The sequence below is a fragment of the Podarcis melisellensis genome, assembly GCF_964234715.1.
Source record: "Podarcis melisellensis genome assembly, chromosome: 1".
Taxonomy (NCBI): Eukaryota; Metazoa; Chordata; class Lepidosauria; order Squamata; family Lacertidae; genus Podarcis; species Podarcis melisellensis.
In genome coordinates this window covers 114,618,667-114,642,051 of record NC_138528.1, presented here as the reverse complement: position 1 = coordinate 114,642,051, position 23,385 = coordinate 114,618,667, and the positions used below count along the sequence as shown (strand labels likewise).

The 23,385-nt window shown below is 43.1% G+C and overlaps 1 protein-coding gene across 3 annotated transcripts in view; it reads right to left on the bottom strand.

Moving 5' to 3' along the window:
* The window catches only part of CHN1 (chimerin 1), a 106,106-nt gene that overhangs the window by 40,866 nt on the left and 41,855 nt on the right, over nucleotides 1–23,385 (bottom strand). For 2 of the 3 annotated variants that reach the window (XM_081888493.1, XM_081888494.1), the window contains one exon: nucleotides 21,123–21,236. In XM_081888493.1, coding sequence (XP_081744619.1) covers nucleotides 21,123–21,236 — 114 coding nt within the window. Of the gene's footprint in view, nucleotides 1–6,246; nucleotides 6,333–21,122; nucleotides 21,237–23,385 lie in introns of those variants that run through there. The other variant, XM_081888495.1, reaches the window with a different exon arrangement.

The following is a 23,385-nucleotide window of genomic DNA, read 5'->3' as shown; positions in this document are numbered from 1 at the left end:
ACAACAATACCACATTTGCTGCTGTCAAGTGTCAAGTCACTGACCAGACAACAGTACCAGCTACCAATTTTAGCAGTGTATGAACAAAGTACTTCTTTGGAGGATATAACCTTGAAATGTCCATCAGTCCATATACACTAGAGGTTTTTATCCCACAACAGTCAACATCCACCGTAGTGACATGTAGTCCAATTTATGTATTCAGCAGAGGGTGTTCTGGAGAAGACACGCCTGCTTTGACCAATGACGCCTACTGCAGTCCCGGCAATGAGGGTCACAACTGGGGATAGCTTACTCATAACACCCCTTAGGTAACTAATGACAAACAAATCCCAAGATGATGATGGCAGCTGTGATGTGTATGTTGTGTAGGACTCCTGTGCCTTAAGCAGTTGGGCAAAGAAGTCTTCCTGTAATTGGGCAATAGGAAACCTTGCCCAAATGAGGGAAATATAGCAAAAGAATACAAAATCTGGCAAAACAAACGGATGTTGATGAGGCAAGGCAAGAAAAGGAGGGATTCTGAGGAACGTGGTGCTGAAGTTATATTAAACAATACACATTTCTTTAAATCCATTTGAAGCAGAATGACTTTTCAACCAAATTTCAGCATGGTGTGTATTTCTGGCTATACATGGGGAGGGTTACAAGACATTTTTTTTGGGGGGGGGGAGGAGGTGAAGAAGAATGGGTGCTGCTGACAATATTCGGCTAAATATACCCTGTCCCTGCACACTTCTGTTGCATTATAGGGATGGCAATGCTACCATACCTTACAGGGCTATTATAAGGCTTGAGATACTGCAACTATGTGCTTTGAACCCTTGAAATGCATTTTATAAATGTTATAATCCTCTACGGGCAAACAGTCGTCATTATTAAAATATTGCCTTTCTGTCCTGTGCTTAATGTAACTGTTTTCCACTAGGAAACCTAACCTTTACACATTTTTGCACATCTTGCTAAGTTACACAGAAACGCCACGATAACACACACTTTTGTAACAGCTGCTTTTTGTTTATTAAACAGGAAATTGGGTGTATATAATCGCATACTCTCATGTCTTAACAGAGGCTCGCTGGAAATGTTATTCCACGAATGTACAAAATGGGCTTTGACAATGTCATTAGGACACTCTAAATGGAATCCATTGTGCACTTATTTGCAAATAGCAGGCCTAAAATAAATGACTTGGTTGTATTAAAAAATGGTTTGGGGTGACTTGACTGCTCTCTCTTGCTGACCAGCAGCATGCGATAATTTGCACAACCGGAGAGAGGACTGAGCTAAATTGGAAGTACAGTTCTAGCTTTAAAACCACTCAAACATGCACACTTGTGAGAAAGCAGGAGGAGGTCAGGACAATTTTCAAACACTTCTCCAGAGGTTCAGCCACCTGGCTGAGGACCTCTTCTGCCTTCCAGTGTAGTCTGGCAAGAGCATGGGGAAGGGGAAGATGGCAGCACATCCTGCCTGCCAGAGCAACTCCTATTGTCACACAATTGGAGTCCCCCCTCCCATCGGTTATTCAGTTTTCACCTGCCATAACATGAGGGAAGCCTGGGCATCAGAGTGGGAGCACCTATTTCCTCGGCTTTCCTTTAGAACACTTAGCAGGGACAAATGGTTTTAGTACACAGTGGCCTCTGCTGTGGTACCACCAAGGCGTAGGAGGCTGGAGAGGTAGAAATCCATGAATTGAATGTTACAGCAAGTCTGCAACTTAACGTGCATTTAAACTTGTGTGATTCAGCTCTGTTTCCACCCCATCGTTCAGCCCGGACACTGAGGTCCAGCTCCGAGGGCCTTCTGGCGGTTCCCTCACTGCGAGAAGTGAAGCTGCAGGGAACCAGTCAGAGGGCCTTCTCGGTGGTGGTGCCCGCCCTGTGGAACACCCTCTCATCAGCTATCAAGGAAATGAACAACTATCTGACTTTTAGAAGACAACTGAAGGTAACCCTGCATCAGGTGGTTTTTTTTAATGTTTGTTTTATATGTGTTGGAAGCAGCCCAGAGTTGCAAAATTATTGTTACTATTAAGCTTTACACAGGTGGCAGATAGATATAAAACAATTAAAAATGGGGCACGGTTCTGGGGAAAAATGAGAATCCCTCCTGCCATTGAACCCAATGGGTTTTGACTATATGTGATTTTGGCTTTAGAAGTGATTCCAAGAGCGTAATCCCTCATGAATTATAGTAGATTAAAACAGGGGGGGGGGGGAACAGGTCTCTCTTACACCTTCCCTGGAGCATTCTTGTCTCTAAAGTTGCATACTTTAGAGGAAGCTGGTAAAAAAGGCCTCTCTTTTCCAGTGTCACAAATGACGTTTTGTGGAATTTATATCATTCTAAAGCACACATTCATATGATGAATGATAGGGAGCTCAAAATTCAAACAAACCCCTCTTGATGGGATACGGAGCTTCAAAAATTGTTAACCTACCCTGGTCCCAAGTATCTTGTTGAAAGAGCTTCTTGCTTTGCCCACGAGACGCAGAAGACTTTGAACTTATTCTAATTTCAGGGTTGCTTCCAGCAGGAGAGCTGGGAATTTTATTTATTAATCTGGGAGTGGAAAGGTTTTGAAAATGTGTAAATCTCTTATTTGAGGTTTAAAGAAGAAAGGCAACTATATGCTAGAGGCTTAGTACCACATGCTCAACTAATGACCCCCTCCCCTTTAGCCTGTTTCATTTTAAGGGGAGTCTTATTCGTGACATAGGTTATGTTCCTTGGGAACATTACAGCAGATGAGAAAAGACATTTAAGAGGGAAGAAAACTGAAGCAAAGATAGTGCCAAACTTAGATTAAAGTTGGACAGGACTGTCTCCATCCCAATGCTTTTCAAGCAGCTGTCTAACCTAGGAAGGTGGCCACTCCACTTCATTAAAAATGAGAGTGAATTAGAACATTTCTAAAAATGAAACCTCAGTAAGATTACTAGTATCAAGACTATCTCATTTTCTAATGCAACATTTCCATAGAATCAGGAAGCTGGAATAGGCCCATACCCACCTACATATCCCCCTACCATAGCCAAACACCCAAACTTCAGCTATTCAATCCATACCACAGTGTACCAAATGCAGTCTTTTTTGCAGTTGTTTTAAGGCACAGAGATTTGGGGGGTGTTTTTTTTTTTTTACAATTTTGCAAAACAGTGATAATGTCCATTATCACTTCTGAGGACCTCAACTTTTGCAACCCAAATGTTCATAAGGTGAGGTGACTAAAAAAAAACAAGCAGCAAAATCTAGCCAAGCAGCAAATTCAATAGTTACTGGATATTTCTTCAGTATGTTCTCCTGTTAGTCCCTTACGTTTAAAAAGTGTCTTTATTGCAGAAACAGGTGATCTAAACTACTGTAACATTGTGTGTCAAGGACAGATGATAAGTGTTTGAATGCTGTGAAATTATTTTTGCATGTTAAAGAACTCATTAACAATGACAGAAACACACGTTATCGTTTGGGGTTTTTTTTGTTTTACTTGAGATGTCCTTGATTTTTCTTTATCCTTTGTCACATTCGCATAATGTATTCCCCCCCAAACATATTAGAAGACCTAATAATGAATAGTTGTAAGTCTGCAACAATTGCTCCTAATTACCAACATATTTCATTGGACTTGAACTCCCGCGGTGGTGGCAAATTATTGGTACAAGTTGTGAACCAATTGTTTTAAATTCCTTTTATAATACTACAAATCCATTGATGGTGTTGGAATTATATGTAGTATAATCTGGGAGACATCATGCAGCGGTGCGCTACAGACCTTACAAGATGCACGCATCTTTTAGAATTGTACATATTGCACATATCAGCACAAGTATGATATATCATAGCAAATTGTGTTCATCTATTTTTCCTTTTCATCATGATTATGGAAAGTCGTTTTTCAACACATGCTTCCAGGCTGAGGTCTTATATCACAAATGGGCTTGTGTTTTCTCTGTATGCAGTTAGTACATCAGCTTCCACTCATTCTGTTTTTCCAGTCAGAGGCCCATTGGGATACCCAACCAGATGGGTGGGGTATAAATAATAAAATTATCATTATCATTATTACCATTTGCTATTCCACACCAATGGGTTAGGCTTGATGGAATATTACTGTGATGGATTTTATTTATTTGTTTGTTTGTTCCTTGATGTCTCTACTTACTCTGTCTAGGGCAGGCACACAGGTATTTCTGTACTTATGTACCTTTTTAAAAAAATGACTCTTGACAGCAAATGTTGCCAGCCTCTAATTGTCATGTTTCTAGAAAACATGTACTTTTTTGTGAAGGGGGCGATGTCCATTTCCAGTTGGTGCCTTAAAAAAGAAAGACAGAAAGACAGAAAGACAGAAAGACAGAAAGAAAGAAAGAAAGAAAGAAAGAAAGAAAGAAAGAGCAGAGATCTTGAACGAGAGTATTGTTTAGCTATATCAAGCTGCAAAAAATGGCAAAAATGTGATAAATTGGTCTTGCACCAGACCTCCATATTATTTATTTGTTGAGGCTGCAATTCCTGTCTCCAAGGTAATCTGCATTTACTGTGTGGAGATCTTAAGAAAACAGCTCCTCCAGACTTGATCATTAAAATCTGGCTGTGCTTTCGGCATGAGACAATAAGCTGAAGTAGGTATACTTGCACCATTTGGGATGTAGAAAAGAAAATGGCTAGATTGTGCTCAGGTGAGGAGAGGCAGAAGTAGTGACCAAGGGGTGGTGTGTCCTGTTTTTGCTGTTTGAGGCAATGCAGGAAGTGCTGCCATGCTGCTGCTGCCGCCACCACCTCTGCCACCAGCATTGGTGAGATTGCGTGTGCTCCACAAAATCTTGCCCCAAATCAGTGTGGAGGCAGCAGGGCCAGCCCTGGAAGGGGGTATTGGTAACTGAGAGTACTAACCAAAACCACATGTGACACACCACCCCAAAATATGGAATTTTTGTGCTAACATGCTTCCATGTGGATATATAATGTTGTTGTTGTTGTTTAGTCATTTAGTTGTGTCCGACTCTTCGTGACCACATGGAGCAGAGCACGCCAGGCACTCCTGTCTTCCACTGCCTCCTGCAGTTTGGTAAAACTCATGCTGGTAGCTTCGAGAACACTGTCCAACCATCTCGTCCTCTATCGTCCCTTTCTCCTTGCGCCCACCATCTTTCCCAACATCAGGGTCTTTTCCAGGGAGTCTTCTCTTCTCATGAGGTGGCCAAAGTACTGGAGCCTCAGCTTCATGATCGGTCCTTCCAGTGAGCACTCAGGGCTGATTTCCTTCAGAATGGATAGGTTTGATCTTCTTGCCATCCATGGGACTCTCAAGAGTCTCCTCCAGCACCATAATTCAAAATAATAATAATAAAAATAAATTTTATTTATATCCCGCCCTCCCCAGCCGAAGCCAGGCTCAGGGCGGCTAACAACAATCAAATATTAAATAGTCAAATAATCACACAAGCATCAATTCTTTGGCGATCAGCCTTCTTTATGGTCCAGCTCTCACTTCCATACATCACTAGGATATATAATACGCTCTTTTTATTAACTGGAGTTTCCAAGGGTGGAAAAATCCAGATTAAACGTAACAAAAGTATGGAGTGCCATTTTGATGCCATCGAATGGACCCCGCATAAAACTTGCATATACCAAACTGCCAAGATTGCATAATAAACTCCCATCTGAAAGTGCCCAGTGTTTTTATTCACTGGCTGTGAGTGCTCAAGTGTCAAAACATCCAAGTGCTGTATACATTAGCTTATCCAAGGAGCCCAGTTGCTTAGTAAGCTTAGCGGTTTGCATATACTGGCTGCAATTCTTTCTACAAGTTGTATGAGCAGTACCTGAAAACTCCCGGAATGTTCAAAACATGTCAGGGAGATTTGAGCTCCTAAACACTCTCAGATTTGCAAATGACCAAGGGCACAAACCATACAGAAAAGTTTAGTGTGCCACCCACTTCACACATGCAACTGGAAATTAGTTAAGAGCAGATTTCCCATAGCTTTACTTGGAATGGCTAATAATAATAATAATAATAATAATAATAATAATAATAATAATAATATTTATACCCCCACCCATTTGGCTGGGTTTCCCACAATTTTGAATTGTTTTATTTTTAGACTGTTTTGATTAAAGGCACTAATCAAAAACTGAGAAGCAATTCTGTTCCTATTGGTGTCACAACAGGGCTTCTTAACCCAGCCAGTGCTGTGAGCCTTCGACATCACTACCTTCTCATTCGAAACTTACCTAGTAGCAGCAGTGACAAGAGGACTCAGTGGGGCTTCTGGCAGGCCCAAAACACTGTTGGAAGCATGCATGGCAATGTCCAGAGCCAATTAGGAAATACAAGAAATCAAATTCCCGGGGGGGGGGGGGGCGGCGGGTTCTTGGTGGTAATTAATTTCCCATGGATCCTGGCAAAGGAGGAAGTCATATTTATAGACTATGGGTGGTATTCAACTAACATTCGGCTCAGAAGAGACTCATTGAAATTAATGAACATGACTAAATTAGATTGATTAATTTCAGTAGCACCACCCTATATGTGGTATTCCCAAATCTGCCCATAAGCACCAAAATGTTGAGGACCTCTGTTTTAGAAATATGTCATCAGGAAAAGCTAGGACATTATAAGAAAGGAAGGCACAGTACGTAAGGCACGTAGCAGAACTGTTTCCTAGTTCTGCTGGATCTCTCAGCGGCCTTTGACACCATCGACCATGACATCCTTCTGGACCGTCTAGAGGGGCTGGGAGCTGGGGGCACTGTTATACGGTGGTTCTGCTCCTTTCTCCTGTGTAGTGTCCAGAAAGTGGTGTTGGGGGGTGAGTGTTCAGACCCCTGGGCTCTCACTTGTGGGGTGCCTCAGGGTTCCGTCCTCTCCCCCATGCTTTTTAATATCTATATGAAGCCGCTAGGAGAGATCATCAGGGGGTTTGGGCTGGGTGTTCATCAGTATGCAGATGACACCCAGCTCAACCTCTCCTTTAAATCAGAACCAGTGAGGGCAGTGAAGGTCCTGTGTGAGTGCCTGGAGGCAGTTGGAGGATGGATGGCGGCTAACAGATTGAGGTTGAATTCTGACAAGACAGAAGTACTGTTTTTGGAAGACAGGGAACGGGCAGGTGTGGGTTCCTTGGTCCTGAATGGGGTAACTGTGCCCTTGAAGGACCAGGTGCGCAGCCTGGGAGTCATTTTGGACTCACAGCTGTCCATGGAGGCGCAGGTTAATTCTGTGTCCAGGGCGGCTATCTACCAGCTCCACCTGGTACGCAGGCTAAGACCCTACCTGCCCGCAGACTGTCTCGCCAGAGTGGTGCATGCTCTAGTTATCTCCCGCTTGGACTACTGCAATGTGCTTTACGTGGGGCTACCTTTTAAGGTGACCCGGAAACTACAATTAATCCAGAATGTGGCAGCTAGACTGGTGACTGGGAGTGGCTGCCGGGAGCACATCACACCGGTCCTAAGAGATCTGCATTGGCTCCCAGTACGTTTCCAAGTGCAATTCAAAGTGTTGGTGCTGACCTTTAAAGCCTTAAACGGCCTTGGTCCTATATACCTGAAGGAACGTCTCCATCCCCATCATTCAGCCAGGACACTGAGATCCAGCACCGAGGGCCTTCTGGCGGTTCCCTCATTGCGAGAAGTGAGGTTACAGGGAACCAGGCAGAGGGCCTTCTCGGTAGTGGCGCCCACCTTGTGGAACACCCTCCCTTCAGATGTGAAGGAAATAAGCAGCTATCCTATCTTTAAAAGACATCTGAAGGCAGCCCTCTTCAGGGAAGTTTTTAATATTTAATGCTGTACTGTTTTTAACACTTGATTGGGAGCCGCCCAGAGTGGCTGGGGAAACTCAGCCAGCTGGGTGGGGTATAATAAATAAATAAATAAATAAATAAATATATAGCTAGCAGGGCTGTATTTCAGGCCATTTTGACTCTAACTCGGCTGCTTCCACAGGGCCAGCCCAATTCAGAAAGGCTCTGAGAGGTCTAAATCCCATAAATTTGCACTTCAACCACCAAAATGTTGGCATTTGTCACCCATCACCAGTGAAGAAGTGTGGTAGATTTCTTTCTCCCCAACAGCAGGTTCTTGTGCGCGAACTGATAGTGTGTTATCTATATGTGAACCACCACTTCCACATTTGAGTCATGTATTTTATGTTATAATCTGATTTGGATTGCTATGCTATTTCTAAAATTTGTCTTTGCTTCTCATTTTCACATAAGTGATTTCGGAAAGGAGCTTTCCATTAGTATTTTTTAAAATACTGTTGAATATTTTAGACAGTAGGCTCTCCTGTTGATCAAAAAGGTTGACTATTGATTATCTGAAAGAATGCAGCTATTTCAAATATAATTTTTCTTCCTACACCATCCCCCTGAACTCACAGGGAGAAGGGAAGAGGGAGAGAGAGGGAGAGAGCGAGAAAATGGAAAGTTAAATGAAAATGAAATGGGATTATATGATCAGTTTTCCAATCAAAATCTTAACTGGAAAACAGTCAGTGAAATGCTGTTGTTAGCTTAGAGCTAACAAGAAGTGTTAAACAAGTGTTATGCTGCTAATAAAAATAGGTAGCTTCACCAAATTTATTTACCCCATTAATTCTCTTGACCAGGGTTACATAAACAAAATATGAAGTAGGAGCTTTTAATTACTGCTTCATGGTATTTGCTCATAAAATTATTTTAGAGTGTGATGCCCCATAAACTTTTGAATTTACAGAGAAAGGAAAATAATGTACCAATTAATATTGCTTGTCCGTTCTATATTTTTCTTTTAAACAATACTGAGCAAAACACTGTAAACAAGGGAGATTCCACTTAGAGGGCATGCAAATAATGGTAATCATCCACATGCATGTATGCCTATAAAGTGTGAAGTGTGAAGTTAACAGGAAATCCTGTTTTGTTTCTTCAACTTTCAGAGTGGTTGCTCCTGTTTTGTGGATGTCCATTCCCTGTGCTTTCTGGGAACAACTGAAGATGTTTTTGTTTGAACAAGTTTTTCCACTGAATGAAAAGGTCTCTGACTTAGGTGTTCATTCTGAGTTATTTGTAAACATATCCAGTAGCTTTCTGGGACTGCTTTTAATAGGATGTTTGCAAATTTGCCTGGGAGACTCATGCAAAAGGGAATACATCAGCAAAACAACAGCTACTATTCTCCCAAAGAGAACGGCACACACTTTTTCTTTTTCTTTAGCAATTCTGTTTTTTGATTCCCTTTCAAGCCACTGGTATTCTATTCAGTTATGCAATCATTCAAAGCATGAATGAAGTATCAAAGTGCCTTTCCTTGGAGTGAGGGAAATATCTGGTACAAAAATCAAAGTCCAGTTATTTAGGTAAAAAACAAACAAAAAAACAGGCCTAGTTCTCATTTATGCTAGTATTAAGTTTGAAATTTATTCACATGAGCACCATATTGGAAAGGAAAACTTGCCAAAGGCAATTTCTTTCTTTCTCTCTCCACTGATGTCATCCACACATTCAAAATCCTTATTAGGTGTGCAGAGTTAGGGCAGAAGAATGTAATTGAGCTGCTACTGTAAAAATGACTTCACTGCTATACCAATTATTTATTTCATCTTTCATTTATTGCATTTAAACCCCACCTTTCCCCCGCAAGGAGGAACATGGTTCTCCCCCTCCTCCTTTAATCTGCACAACCAACCTGTGAGGTAGGTTAGGCTGAGAGGCAGTGATTAGCCCAAGGTCACACAATGAGCTTCATGGCCAAGGGGGGATTTGAACCCTGGCCTCCCAGGTCCTAGTCCAGCACTCTAACCACTGCACCACACTGGCTGTGCTATTATTAGGGCCGTGTTGGGTCAGGTGTCCCAAGTGGTCGGCTGCAAGGGCAAGAGACCAAGTGCATCTGCCAGGTGAGGCCAAAATTCCAGAGTGTTGCATAAATTCCAGAGGGGACAGAGGCAGGTGTGCAGTCAGGGCTGGCAGATGGCCAGGCTCGAAAGGGTGGCAGTCCAATGGGAGGCAGAGCATAGGAGTTCAAACTCTAGCAGGGAGTTGCTCAGATCCTGGAACCAAGCCTGAAGCCAGTTATGTAAGGTCAAACACTCCCCTGTTACCTTCCCAGCTCATCTGGTCTGGTTGGGCTGATGAGGTGAAAACATCTCATCTCTGCCCATTTTCTGAGTGGCACTACAGCAGAGTAAACAACAAACCTGAGAGTTGCCCCGACGGCACAAAGGGTGAAATGCTGGGCCTCTGTTGCCAGTCTTCCCTATTCAGCTTATGACTGTGGCTCCCTGATGTAATATTTGCCACAGGGAACTGCTTTTGCCAACTCGCTTGCGGCAGCAACAGCTTGTTCTCTGCTTCTTAGTTATACAATTCTTGGTACAGTGGTACCTCGAGTTGCGGAGACGATCCATTCAGGGGTGCCGTTTGCACCCCAAAAAGTCTGCAACTAGAGTGGCACTTCTGCGCAAGCGCGATAGAGCACTTCTGTGCATGTGCGAAGCGCGCAGAACGCTTCTGCACATGGGGCGAAACCCGGAAGTATAATTCCGGGTTTGTTGCGTTCGCAAGCCGAAAAGACGCAACATGAACCTAACGCAACACGAGGTATGACTGTACTTTGGCTGAATTGAGCACATATACATCTACAGCGAGGGACGCGGGTGGCACTGCGGGTTAAACCACAGAGCCTAGGACTTGCCGATCAGAAGGCTGGCAGTTCGAATCCCTGCGATGGGGTGAGCTCCTGGTGCTCGGTCCCTGCTCCTGCCAACCTAGCAATTTGAAAGCACCTCAAAGTGCAAGTAGATAAATAGGTACCACTCTGGCAGGAAGGTAAATGGCGTTTCCGTGTGCTGCTCTGGTTTGTCAGAAGCGGCTTAGTCATGCTGGCCACATGACCCGCAAGCTGTATGCCGGCTCCCTTGGCCAATAAAGCGAGATGAGCGCCACAACCCCAGAGTCGGCCACGACTGGACCTAATGGTCCTTTACCTTTTATATCTACAGCAAGGTTGTAAAACCCCCAAATTTCACTGGGAGACAGTGGAAAACCACAACATTGAGAAGATAGGGGGCGTTCAAATAAATAATTTTGTGAACAGAACAACTTCTGCTACTGCAATGGGACATCCCCCCTCTCTTCCTCCTGGACATACCCTGTGTCATCACCATATCTGTTTCAGGGGATTGGGGGAACTGGGAGATTTGATGGGGGGGCATGGGGAGAGGAGACGGGGAGAATGTTCCTGTGTAGAATGTTCAAATTTTCGCCTTACTGCTACATAGATAGATACAAGTTCAGTTGTGGTTTACAGGCAAGAACAGCATAATCACCCTTATGTGAGTGTGGAAAGCATGCAAAAGAAGAATAAAATAGCCAGTTCCCTGTTATCAGATGGCAGTACAGAATGCATTGCTACACATTAACTCCAGTGAGCTCATTCCTGTAAATGCTTATCAAGATTTAACACTGTGCACTGACAGTGTTTCCCTTCGCAATGCTCCCTGTTCTGCACGGGACAAGAATCTCAGCAGGAATTATTTCCTCACTATTAAAATGCATTACACTCTGCCTCTGAGTATCTTGCCAACAATTGCCAAAGATACAAGAGCAGGTGGAAGTCTGTTGCTAACAGAACAGCTAAGGGTAATCTGGGATTTCTGGCCAAGGGAATACAGAACTGATAATAGAGGACAGATTGTTGGAGGAGGCAGTGGCGGTGGCAAGGAGAACGGGAACATAGCAAGAACCATACGGGAAGAAAGAGAGATAACAGTCTGGGGGAGGAAAGAATGGTCCAGGTAATTAATTAACTCTAGGTTATTATGATAAATGCAAGCTAGAGAACCAGCTCCTAGCTGCCTAGAGTAAAAACTGCACTGACAATAAAGGATGAAGGAACATTCTCTTCCTCAAGGCCATTTCACAAATTACACAGCAGCAACCCTGGACTTTGTGCACATTCACATGCAGCCTAACAGGTAGAGCACTGTTCAGGGAAAAGGTTCATTGTTTTTGCACCTTACATTTGTAGCTGTGCACTTAAAAAAACCCCAAACAAAAGCAGCCAGCCAGCAGAACTACCTTTAGGGCATATAGCCTTGTTTCTCGAATATACCAAGTGGTCCCCAATGCTAGGAAATTATTAAGGAACATTGGAAACAAAGAGGGTTTTTCGGGATCACATCACAGAGCATTGAACAGGAGCTTCTGAAGACTTATGACCTAGCACAGGATTCCCAATACTAGGGGCATTGGCAACTATCATTTTTTGTTTTCATTCCAGGGCTGCTCCACCCTATGTGATGCCATGGGTTGTTTTTGGTACTCTAGTCTAAATTGGCCTAAGATGAATGAATGCTGGAACAGCCTAGATGGGAAACTGTGGTCCTCCAGATGTTGTTGGACTCAACTCCCATCAACATCAGGCAGTGGGTGATGGGAGTCCTTAGTCTAACAAGATCTGGAGGGCCACAGTTTCCCAGCTAGGCTGTTCCAGCTTTCATCTTTGGCCAGTTTGGCAGTTTCCCTGCTGTAAAAAAAAGGTAAAGGACCCCTGGACGGTTAAATCCAGTCAAATGGCGACCATAGGGTGTGGTGCTCATCTTGCTTTTAAGGCCTACTGTAGATGTGCCAGAGATGTGCCGTTATGAGACACACTGGCGGGAAGTACAAGAACCTGCTAAAATGATAATCTTGCAAGCTCCTTCCTGCTGAATTGCACATAAAACTTCTTTCTTTAAAATATCTTGTGATGTAGCTTAAAATATGGCCCATTGGAAGTAAAGATGCACATGGTTCTGGACAATGTGAACCACCCTCTTCTCTCAAGGAAGGAACCAAGCAGCACTAGCTTTTTAAGAATTTGGTCCAGTCACCTGAACTCTTAGTTAATCCCTTTAATCTAATCCATCGTTTACTTTATTTTTTTAACAGTTTCATCCTAAAACTCTCAAATTTCTTTTTGATTCTCTTCACTGTTTGTTCCTATACTATCAACTTTTTCTTTTTTACATTCCTCTTATCACTTCAGAATGCACTGCCAGTGTAGATGCAGATTGTTCAATTTATTGCTTTCTAGTTTCTTGTTTAAGGACGCGGGTGGAACTGTGGGTTAAACCACAGAGCCTAGGACTTGCCAATCAGAAGGTCGGCGGTTCGAATCCCCATGACGGGGTGAGCTCCTGTTGCTCAATCCCTGCTCCTGCCAACCTAGCAGTTCGAAAGCACGCTCTGGCGGGAAGGTAAATGGCGTTTCCGTGTGCTGCTCTGGTTCGCCAGAAGCGGCATAGTCATGCTGGCCACATGACCCGGAAGCTGTACGCCGGCTCCCTTGGCCAATAAAGCGAGATGAGCACTGCAACCCCAGAGTCGGCCACGACTGGACCTAATGGTCAGGGGCCCCTTTACCTTTTAGTTTCTTGTTTAATTCACAGAGCATTACTTAAAAAAAACACACAAAACATTCCTGGTGCCTACAACCTGTCTGTGCCTTTTCTGGGAAAGAGCACCCTGCATCTCAATGGGGGGAAAGAGACAAAGGATGTTGTTGTCTCACTACACACAAAATCAGCATGTCTTTGATGCCCTGCTTGGGAATTTGCAGAGACATCTGACTGGCCACTGTTGGAAACAGAAGGCTAGATTAGCAGAACAAGCACCCCTGCCCTGCTGCCCATGCCCACGTCACCACTGGCTGCTGATGCTCGCTGCTCCTGCCTGGGCACACAACGGCCAGACTCCTGGCTCGAAAGGAGGGGGACGAGGGGCTGGGGTGAGACGGGCCCGCTCCCCCCACCCCAGCCCTGTTGGCGCCCCGACCTCTTGGCACATGAGGGGAATGGATTCCCCATGGAATTAACATACCACAACTTCCAAAATACCATTTTTACCCGTGGCATCCTCCCCTTCTTTCATTTCTGTTAGTATTTCATGCCTTGGATGCTGCAGATGAGATTGTTGTAAATCACATACCTGTCTGAGACGAGCGTGAGAAACGGAAGACAGTCTTATTTCTTCCGCTGTAATTGTGCTTTCACTTTTACTTGTTCTGTTTGTTCTCTCCGAGCTGGAGAGAACGGACGCCATTATGCTTTTGTCTGCACATAGTGTGTAAATAAATAAATTAGATCTACGATGTCTCGCTCTTTTGCTGTGTTTTGCCAGATGATTAAATGTGCATATACCAGCTGGTATATGTCACTGAGTGCTCTGGAGAAGAAGGGAAATGCCTTTTCCAGTGCTGTGCATACTGGAAGACGCTCAGAGATTCGTGGGCTTGTGGGCACCCCCAGGGCGTTTTCCCGAAATTTCGCGGAGCCACAGGAGACAGAAAGGAAAATAAAAGCAGAGGAAGACGATACAGATAGGAAATGTCCAGGAATCCCAAAGTCTAAACACACAGACCCTGGCTTATGTCTCGCAGCAGGACTCAGGATACACCCTGGACCTCAACCTTCCTCTGTTCCCTCCCTGTGTCAAATTAAAGATTGTAAGCCCCCTTGGGGGCAGGAACCTCTTTCTCAAGGGTCACACGCAGTGATGGTGCAAAGAAATAACACAAAATAAATCTTGCTATGCTCCTGCCCTGTGCAAGCTGAAGCCCACTAGAGGCCTTTCCCTTAAAACTGGGGGGGGGGGGATGTAAGCCCCATGCATACCATTTGAATGGCAGTCCCCATTAACTTTGGGGTGTGGGCGAAGCCCCTCAAATGTTTTATTGGGATGGCCGAAGGGACACTGGACCCTAGGAGTTGGCTCCGATGGCACGTAGTCCATATTGTTTCTAGCCTATTGTTTCTCCCACTGTTCAGCTGACAGCTCCTATTTCACCAGTGACTCCACCGTTTGCAACTACCCCATGTCACATGGGGATCTCAGCTGACAGGAAGCTCATGGAATGGAAATGAATCCCAATGAAAGCTATCTCCTAATCTCTTTCCAGGCAAATTTGACCTTCATTACACCCCATCTATCCAAATATCTTTAAAAGTTAAGTTCCGAGGCAAATTAGTTTTGCCATTTCATGTTGCAGGCGCCTTATTTCCACACACCCCCCCCCCCGGTAATTCTGATAATGCAACAATAGGGTTTGCAGGAAAGGAAACTATGGTAACCAGCTAAACATCATGAAGCAACAGCAGCAGCAGCTATCATCTCAAAGGAACAGAGTGTGTTCCTGCACTTCCAACGCCTACTGCCGGTACAATTCCTCCTCGCTTTCCTTATTATCTTTGTCCTAATTAAACAAGGTTCTCACTACCAAACTGATACCGGGACGATGTCTTATTATTGTCATCATCTGTTATAGGTCTTGCCAGTTAAGCAAGTCCTACTGTTTGTTTAGCTGACTTTAAAGGTAGCTTTTAACACCTTCTGGAATTAATTAGGAATTTCCTGTTCCTTTCAGCTGTGAGGAATTTCTAATTCACACTGCAATGTATTCTATTACCCTTATATCCCCTCACCTGCGATCTGGATAAAAAAGCAATAATCTGTTCTGGCCAGAGTCCCCACCCTGCGCCTCTTTGATAAACTTTGCTGCTTCTGGATGCAAAGAACTAAGAACAGTGATCTTAAACTAATATTAATAAACAGTTTGCATTAATTTCAACGCATCTCCCAAGTTCTATTCTCTTTGACAAAAATCCACTCTCTTCAGTTCCATGGGTATTCACTTCAAAGCCAATAATCCAGTCTATTAAACACTGGATTGAGACCAATGAGCCACAGAGCAAATGCCATCAACACAACAGACTGCAGCAGAATCCTACCACAGTTGTCCACCCATGCCAGTAAAGGCTGCTTCCTGAAATACAACCTTGAGCTTATTATTTTGCTTCTAACTGCAAGGGGGAAAAGCAAAAGGCAGATTTTCTGCTTTGACTGGTTTCAGCTGACCACTGTACCCCTCTGATCTAGCTCAATGACGATGCCAAGAATCCACTTGGCGTAAATATAAAACAACAATCTATCAAGCCAACCATATATCAAAGCAATGCCATACCAGTAACTAATTGCCAGCTCTCAGAAGAAGTGGCATATGGCATTTCAAGTATATATGTGTAAGCTTTGGCTTCTGAAGAAAATCCATAACTGTTGGTCAGCCACTGGGAATAGTGTGAGCACTTCACGTACAGACTAAGCACAGATACAGTATTGACGGACTTGCAATGACATATAAGAGGATGAGGCAGCGACTGGTGTACACATGGCCCAAGCCACCATAGGCTTTATAGACTTTACTTGTTTGCTTTGCCTCTTCGCAATGCACAACAATAAACGTCGCTTCTGGGATAGACAACAATGCTCCAATTTAATGTGGTTTTTTTTGGAAATGTAAAAGCACACTATTCATGTATGAACTAAAAATGCAAAAACAACTCTGCAACACACAGCCATAAAAGAAAGAACAGGAATATAAACCATATACCGCCCTGTTAGGCCTGAAATACACAGTAGTTGATGCAAACTTCAGGGAGTTTTGGAGCATGTGTGCTTTTATTCCCACCAGGAACTGAATCTTTCGAACAGTCAGGCTGGGGAAGTGCCACACGCAGCAGCATAATATATCCTGAGGTTATGAAAAGGTATAAATGCTTGCATCCAGGTTTGGCACAGCTTTCTTATCTTACGAGATGAATCACCCACAAGGAGTGTTTTTCTTGGTTGCCATGGCATTCTAGACTTCAAACTGCTAACCTAAAAGGCCACTACTAGCACCCAAAATTTATGAGCGGCTGTTGCATTCATGCCCTCCCCAGAGATACACTTTAGCGCATACTATTCTCCATTCCATTCTGGATCAAGTTGATAGTCTCCTTCATCTAGTTTCCAACCATGGAAATAGAGGAAACAAGACAGGGAAAAATTAGGAACCCTGAAAGACCACAAAAGGGAAAGCACTGTAGAATTCCTTCCTAGTCATATGTGTTAAGAGACTGTGTGAACATCACATATTATTTATTTAGCAGAGTTCCAGCCCACTCTTCATTAAAAATAATCTCAGAATAGGCTCCGATATAACAAACACAACAAAGCATTAAGTTATATAAGGCAAATAGAACACCAACACCAGTGTTATACAGATAACCCCCCCCCCCCAGCAATACCAAAATATCACCCAACATCTTTCTTTGAATATATATATTCACTGGCCACTGTAGCTGTCTATAACATGTGCTATGAAACAGACAAATCTAACGAGTTAACATACAATAAAAAGATTGCATTGACAGGTCCAGAGGCTTTAGTAAATGTTCCATGCAAACTCCAGACAAAATTATAAAAAAACCATATTTTAATGGTTCAGATATATGCAGGATTAAGGTATGATCAAGGCCACTGAAAATCAACTGATTTACAACACATCTAACTGCGCAGGGTGAGTTGTAAGAAAACGAGACCTTGATGCACTGCGGAAGGAAAATATTAACATCTCCAAAAGCTATTATGTAACAAACTGACAGAGAAGGTCTAGTGAGAGTCAAAGGCAACCTTCCAGTTGCTAAGTTACTCATAACTGATTCACATATGCTTTGAGGGGGGGAAACAAGGGCACCAAAAACTTTATAAATCTTACTTTCAGAAATCATGTTTTAAAAATGATAGGAAGAGGAGGTACCCCAAATACTTTACGGTTCAGCTTTTTTGCATGCCCCCATTATTTTTTACCACATAGATTAACTGTCAGTTTGTGATTCTGTTTTTTATATACAGTGGTACCTCAGGTTAAGTACTTAATTCGTTCCGGAGTTCCGTACTTAACCTGAAACTGTTCTTAACTTGAAGCACCACTTTAGCTAATGGGGCCTCCTGCTGCCGCCACGCCGCCGGAGCCCGATTTCTGTTCTCATCCTGAAGCAAAGTTGTTAACCTGAAGCACTATTTCTGGGTTAGCGGAGTCTGTAACCTGAAGCGTATGTAACGTGAGGTACCACTGTAATATGTGCAGCTTATAAGGAAATAATTAATGAGTGATCTAGTACACCAAGCACGAAAAAAGGGTAGTTAACACTCCCATAATCCATACCTATCCTGTCATTTCTTATGAAATGCTGCATTTGGCTTTTTCCCCTTCGAACCAGGCTTGATCCGGATTGAGAAAAAGAGTGACCTTTCAAGTCGGTTATGTGTGCACCGTCTAAGTGAAGCACATTTGCTGGAACAGGCTGTTGCTTATGCCTGCTCACAACACAATAGCCAGTTTATGCAGGGCTTCAAATGATTGAAATGAGTCAAAAGCTTGGTACTGAGGCCTGTGACTCATTTATTCTGTAACGGTGTGGTAACCTTGCTGAGAAAGGTTCTCCATCTGTCAACAAAGAAACTCCAGAACAATTTCTACTGTCGCCATGTACTTGCCTAGAAAGGTAAGAGATCTATTTGCCTTATTTTCTTCAAGGTTACATTTGTCAGTCAACATTTAAAAAGTACACCATACCAGAATGAGCCCTATATTCTGGTAAATATCAATAAAATCCACTGATCTTGCTGGAAGCAAAGATCAGAAATAACCACAACAGTGGTTTTTAAACTTCCAACTCTTAGTGAGCCCTTTCCACATGAATTTGCCTGCTGAAGAATTCCATGCGCTCTTAAAAGTTGCTTCACACAGTAGTGGACAGCTATGACATCAAGTGATGACATGCCTATATGAATGGATCATCACAGACCTTTCTGTGACCTCAGATGCAAGGCTTTCCAACAGAATCAGTTCATACAATCAGCATCATTAGGCAAAGCCTTCCTCTAATGGTGCGCTGTAGATGTCTGGTAATCCAAAACTTTAGAAGTGCACCGGAGCAGTAACCCTGCAGATGTTGTTGGATGCCAAATTCCATCAGCTCAGTGTGCACGATGTGCTACAGAATGCAGAATGAGAGTGCCTCTTCCCAGATGGTTTATACACAACACTAGAAGACCACCCTGATTATGTCTTATTTGTTCACGCAGAGGTTGAAACCATTTACGTACTGCAATGCACAGAAACTCTTCCCCAGTGTTTAATAAGCTCTCCCCACATGGATCACAATCTTGACACATGGCCAGAACGTCTCTGAGTGAAACACTCTTTGATTTGCTAGTAACTTCATGGAGAGGACAACACATCAGCTAAAACTGGCACAGAGGCTGGATAAACCAGGGAGCCAAGCCAAGCCCGAGAGGCTTCTGCTCAGGGAAATGCAGCTAAGCGCAATAGAAAAATGTGACAGTTGCCTTGAACCCAACCACGCACCAAATCCTGAAATCCTCAACCTCAGAAAGACAGTAAGAAGAAAAATGAACTATGAACAGGACACTTACTGAAATCCATTTGTGCAGAACACGTTGTCTATTGTACTAGTCTATGTTAGCTGTATTCATGTGTCTGCAGTTGTGTCTCTGGCTGCAGAGATTGGGAGGACAGAAACAGTAGTTTCTATGCATCAGAAAGAATGTTGGATAACACCAGGCACAGCCAGCATGGTGGCCAGCAGACGTTGGATTCCAGCTCCCATCAGCCCCAGCCAGCATGGCCAACAGTCAGGGATACTGGGAATTGTAGTCCAACAGTATCTGGAAGGCACCACGATGGCGACCTCTGCATTCGACAACCAAATTAGCCTTGTTTTTTCAAGGGCAGGATACGTACATGAAAGGTTGAGGCAATTTAGTGTAAGGAAGTTCACATTACTGGGTTTTGACAAGTTCGAAAATTTGGTTGAGGATAATTTAAGATGGCAGTTCTGTCAGCAAGCAATGGTTTCATCACAGCAAGTTTCAAGTTGTGGGGGTGGGAATGATGCCAAAGATGATTTATTTATAACAGAAGACTATACAAGCCAGAAGCATACAACAGCTAGACTGGTGAACAAGTTGGATAAAGTTGGTTTCTGGCTTCAAATTTTCAAAAATTTGACCAGTTCAGAAGTGTGCAATGAAATTTTTCATATGGAAAAACAGTGTCATTGCAATGTCCTGTCACTGCACACATGCAGCATTGTGCCTACTTCCCTACGCCTGGCATAAGCTTCCCAGGCTTTGGGAAGGAGGTGCCAAGCTTTGATACTTCAATACTCTAATTTACCAGGAACATTCAGGAGACTAGTCAAGTCCCCCTAGTCCACTGACCACAGTGGACCAGTTATAAAGATTGCACTATCTATTCTATAATTGGTTGATGCTTAACTATATCTTTTAATGCACACTGACTTTTGTATAGATAAAACCAGTCCTCATTTGCACTGGCCTCTCACTCGTCTGCATTACAGCTGAATAAAACCATAAACTTAATGGGAAGGCTTCTCCCTTGGGAACCTGAACAAGAGTCAGTGTGTGTTCTCCAGAGGTCAGCAAACCTTTCAGCAGGGGGCTGGTGCACTGTCCTTCAGACCTTGTGGGGAGCCAGACTATATTTTTTTTGGGGGGGGGAATGAACTGGGGCCAGCTCTGGCTCCCAGTCCTTAGTTTGCCTACCCATGTCCCACACTATCTTGTATCTGTTGGTGGTGTTGGCAGTGAGAGTGACATAAACTCCTGCACTTCTAGCTTACTGATGCAGCATCAAATGGGAAGTGCTATTAAGCTGTTCCATAGACATGCAAGATGGACATGATTTTGTCTAGATATTAAGACTGTATCAAAAAGCCACTGAAAGGCTCTCATACATTGAGAGATGACCCTGATGGGCTGAGCAGACCTATTTGTTATTCTTCTCTTTAAAAATAACAACCACTACAAATGTGCTTTTTAAAAACCATCACCTACACACACTGTGATCTGCAGAATAATGCAAGAGGGTGGTGTTAAGAAAGGCCCCTGTTTACAATTCCAGCAGCTTTCAATTTAAACTTTTGGTAGAGCGAGGGAGATAACAGGAGAGGACAAGTATCGAAAGTAGAACAGGGAGAGAGGTAAAGTGAGAAGATTTAAAATAAGCATTTCTAAGTTTACAATGCCCCAATATTTCAATTGCCTGTTAAGTTAAAGGACTTTGAAGGTAGAACTAGGCCACAAAAATATAATTCAGTTAAACCTTTATTTCAAGAAGATTCATAAATAAAAATGGAAAAGAGCTAATCCTAATATTCCCCTCAAGAGTATTCATAAATATTCTAATAGCCTCAAAATGAAATATTAATTACCAACCTCAAAGCCAAAGTGTACGTTCCAGGTTGCCGTTGGCTTTCACGAATAAGATAACTTCCCTCTGCTATGCTCAATAATTGATCTCCTTCTTCTCTCGATATCCTCCCATGGAACCTGAAAAACAAAGCCCATCTTCATCAGCACAATAAAAGAGTTGTTTCGAGAGAAACGCCACCAGAAAAACACAAGCCCTCAGCGCTTTTTCATTTTAAAATACAAAAATAGCATCCTTCCTTTACTTTCAAGAAACACACAGCACACTCAAAGTCAGCCCTGAATACAGTTATGTTAATTTCTCTACTTAGCATGCAGCTGGCTCGATCATTTTCAGCTGGTAGTTCTTAGTTATCAACTTCTTTTTTTATATATAAATAAAGCCTAGGGACACTGCCACCCTATAGGCCAAGTAAATTCTGTTCATAAGGAGCACTTATCAGCTTGATTTACAGAGAGGTGTAAATCTTATCTTACATAGCTTCTCATTTGACATTAAGGTTGCATATCCTTCTCAACAATGAGCCAGACTGACAGCATGCCAAGACCCTAAGGACAGATCTTAAATTCGAATAATCATCTCTGTATACATAATTTACATACATTTCCCCCAGTCATCGGCACAACCCATCTCTCCCTCCAACGTATTTGCTTTCTGTCTACTGACCCAATGGAAACACCTCTATTATAATGTACCATTATTGTCATGGCAAGTTTTTCCCCCCTAAACACACACATCACAGTAAAAGTCACCCTGGAAAACATCAATTCAGTGAATGCTGTATGTGGCAAATGTCAATAGTCACATTCGAACACTGACAATCCTAGATGAAACAAAAAAAAATTCCTTCCAGTAGCACCTTAAAGACCAACTAAGTTAGTTCTTGGTATGAGCTTTCGTGTGCATGCACACTTCTTCAGAAGAATTGTGCATGCACATGAAAGCTCATACCAAGAACTAACTTAGTTGGTCTTTAAGGTGCTACTGGAAGGAATTTTTTTTGTTTTGACTATGGCAGACCAACACGGCTACCTATCTGTAACTGAATCCTAGATGAATATTATGAACATTCAAAGTTTCAGAGGCACACCTAGTGAACGCTGACAGTTCCCTCAATGAGATTGTCAGTGTTCACTCGTGTATTTCTGGCAAGTAGGAGCATAAGGCAGAGTGTGCTGACCATCACAAAATCTGTCTGGGATGTGAATGTTGACATCCAACAGTGTACATACTGCAATGAACTACGGTGTAGAAAGAGACAATACTGTTATTTTACTGAGATCTGCTTTCCTCCTCAGATACTGCACAAAGTACACCACTACAGTGGTACCTTGGTTCTCAAATGCCTTGGTTCTCAAATGCCTTGGTTCCCAAACACTGAAAACCTGGAAGTAAGTGTTCTGGTTTTCAAAGGTTTTTCAGAAGCCGAATGTCTGATGGAGCTGTCGGCTATTGTTTCTGGGGCACCTGCACCAATCAGAAGCCGCGCCTTGGTTTTCAAACATTTTCAAACGGATTTCCTGAACGGATTAAGTTTGAGAACCAAGGTACCACTGTAAAAGCCATATAAGAAATGACAATGAAATTCTGTAAGAGAAAATGCCTTTAACGAAAAGCATTGTACATACAAAGGGCAAACATATAAAGAATGGGAAGTGTGGTATAGCTAGGCCCTGATCCAAACTTTTCCTCTGCCATAATGCTCTGCAGGTGATATTTAGCTATGTCACGAGCACACCTTCTGATATACTATCTCCCATGTGCAAGAAGTCAACTTTGGGAGTCACAACCGAATAATAATAATAATAATAATAATAATAATAATAATAATAATATATTTTTACCTTGCCCATCTGGCTGGGTTTCCTAGCCACACTGGGCGGCTTCCACCAAAAGATTAAAAATACATTAAAACATCAGACATTAAAAACTTCCTTAAACAGGGCTGCCTTCAGATGTCTTCTAAACATCAGATAGTTGTTTATTTCTTTGACATCTGATGGGAGGGCGTTCCACAGCGCGGGTGCCACTACCGAGAAGGCCCTCTGCCTGGTTCCCTGTAACTTCGCTTCTCGCAGTGAGGGAACCGCCAGAAGGCCCTCGGAGAAGGCCCTCAGTGTCCAGGCTGAACAATGGGGGTGGAGATGCTCCTTCAGGTACACTGGGCCGAGGCCGTTTAGGGCTTTAAAGGTCAGCACCAATACTTTGAATTGTGCTCGGAAATGTACTGGGAGCCAATGTAGGTCTTTCAAGACTGGTGTTATGTGG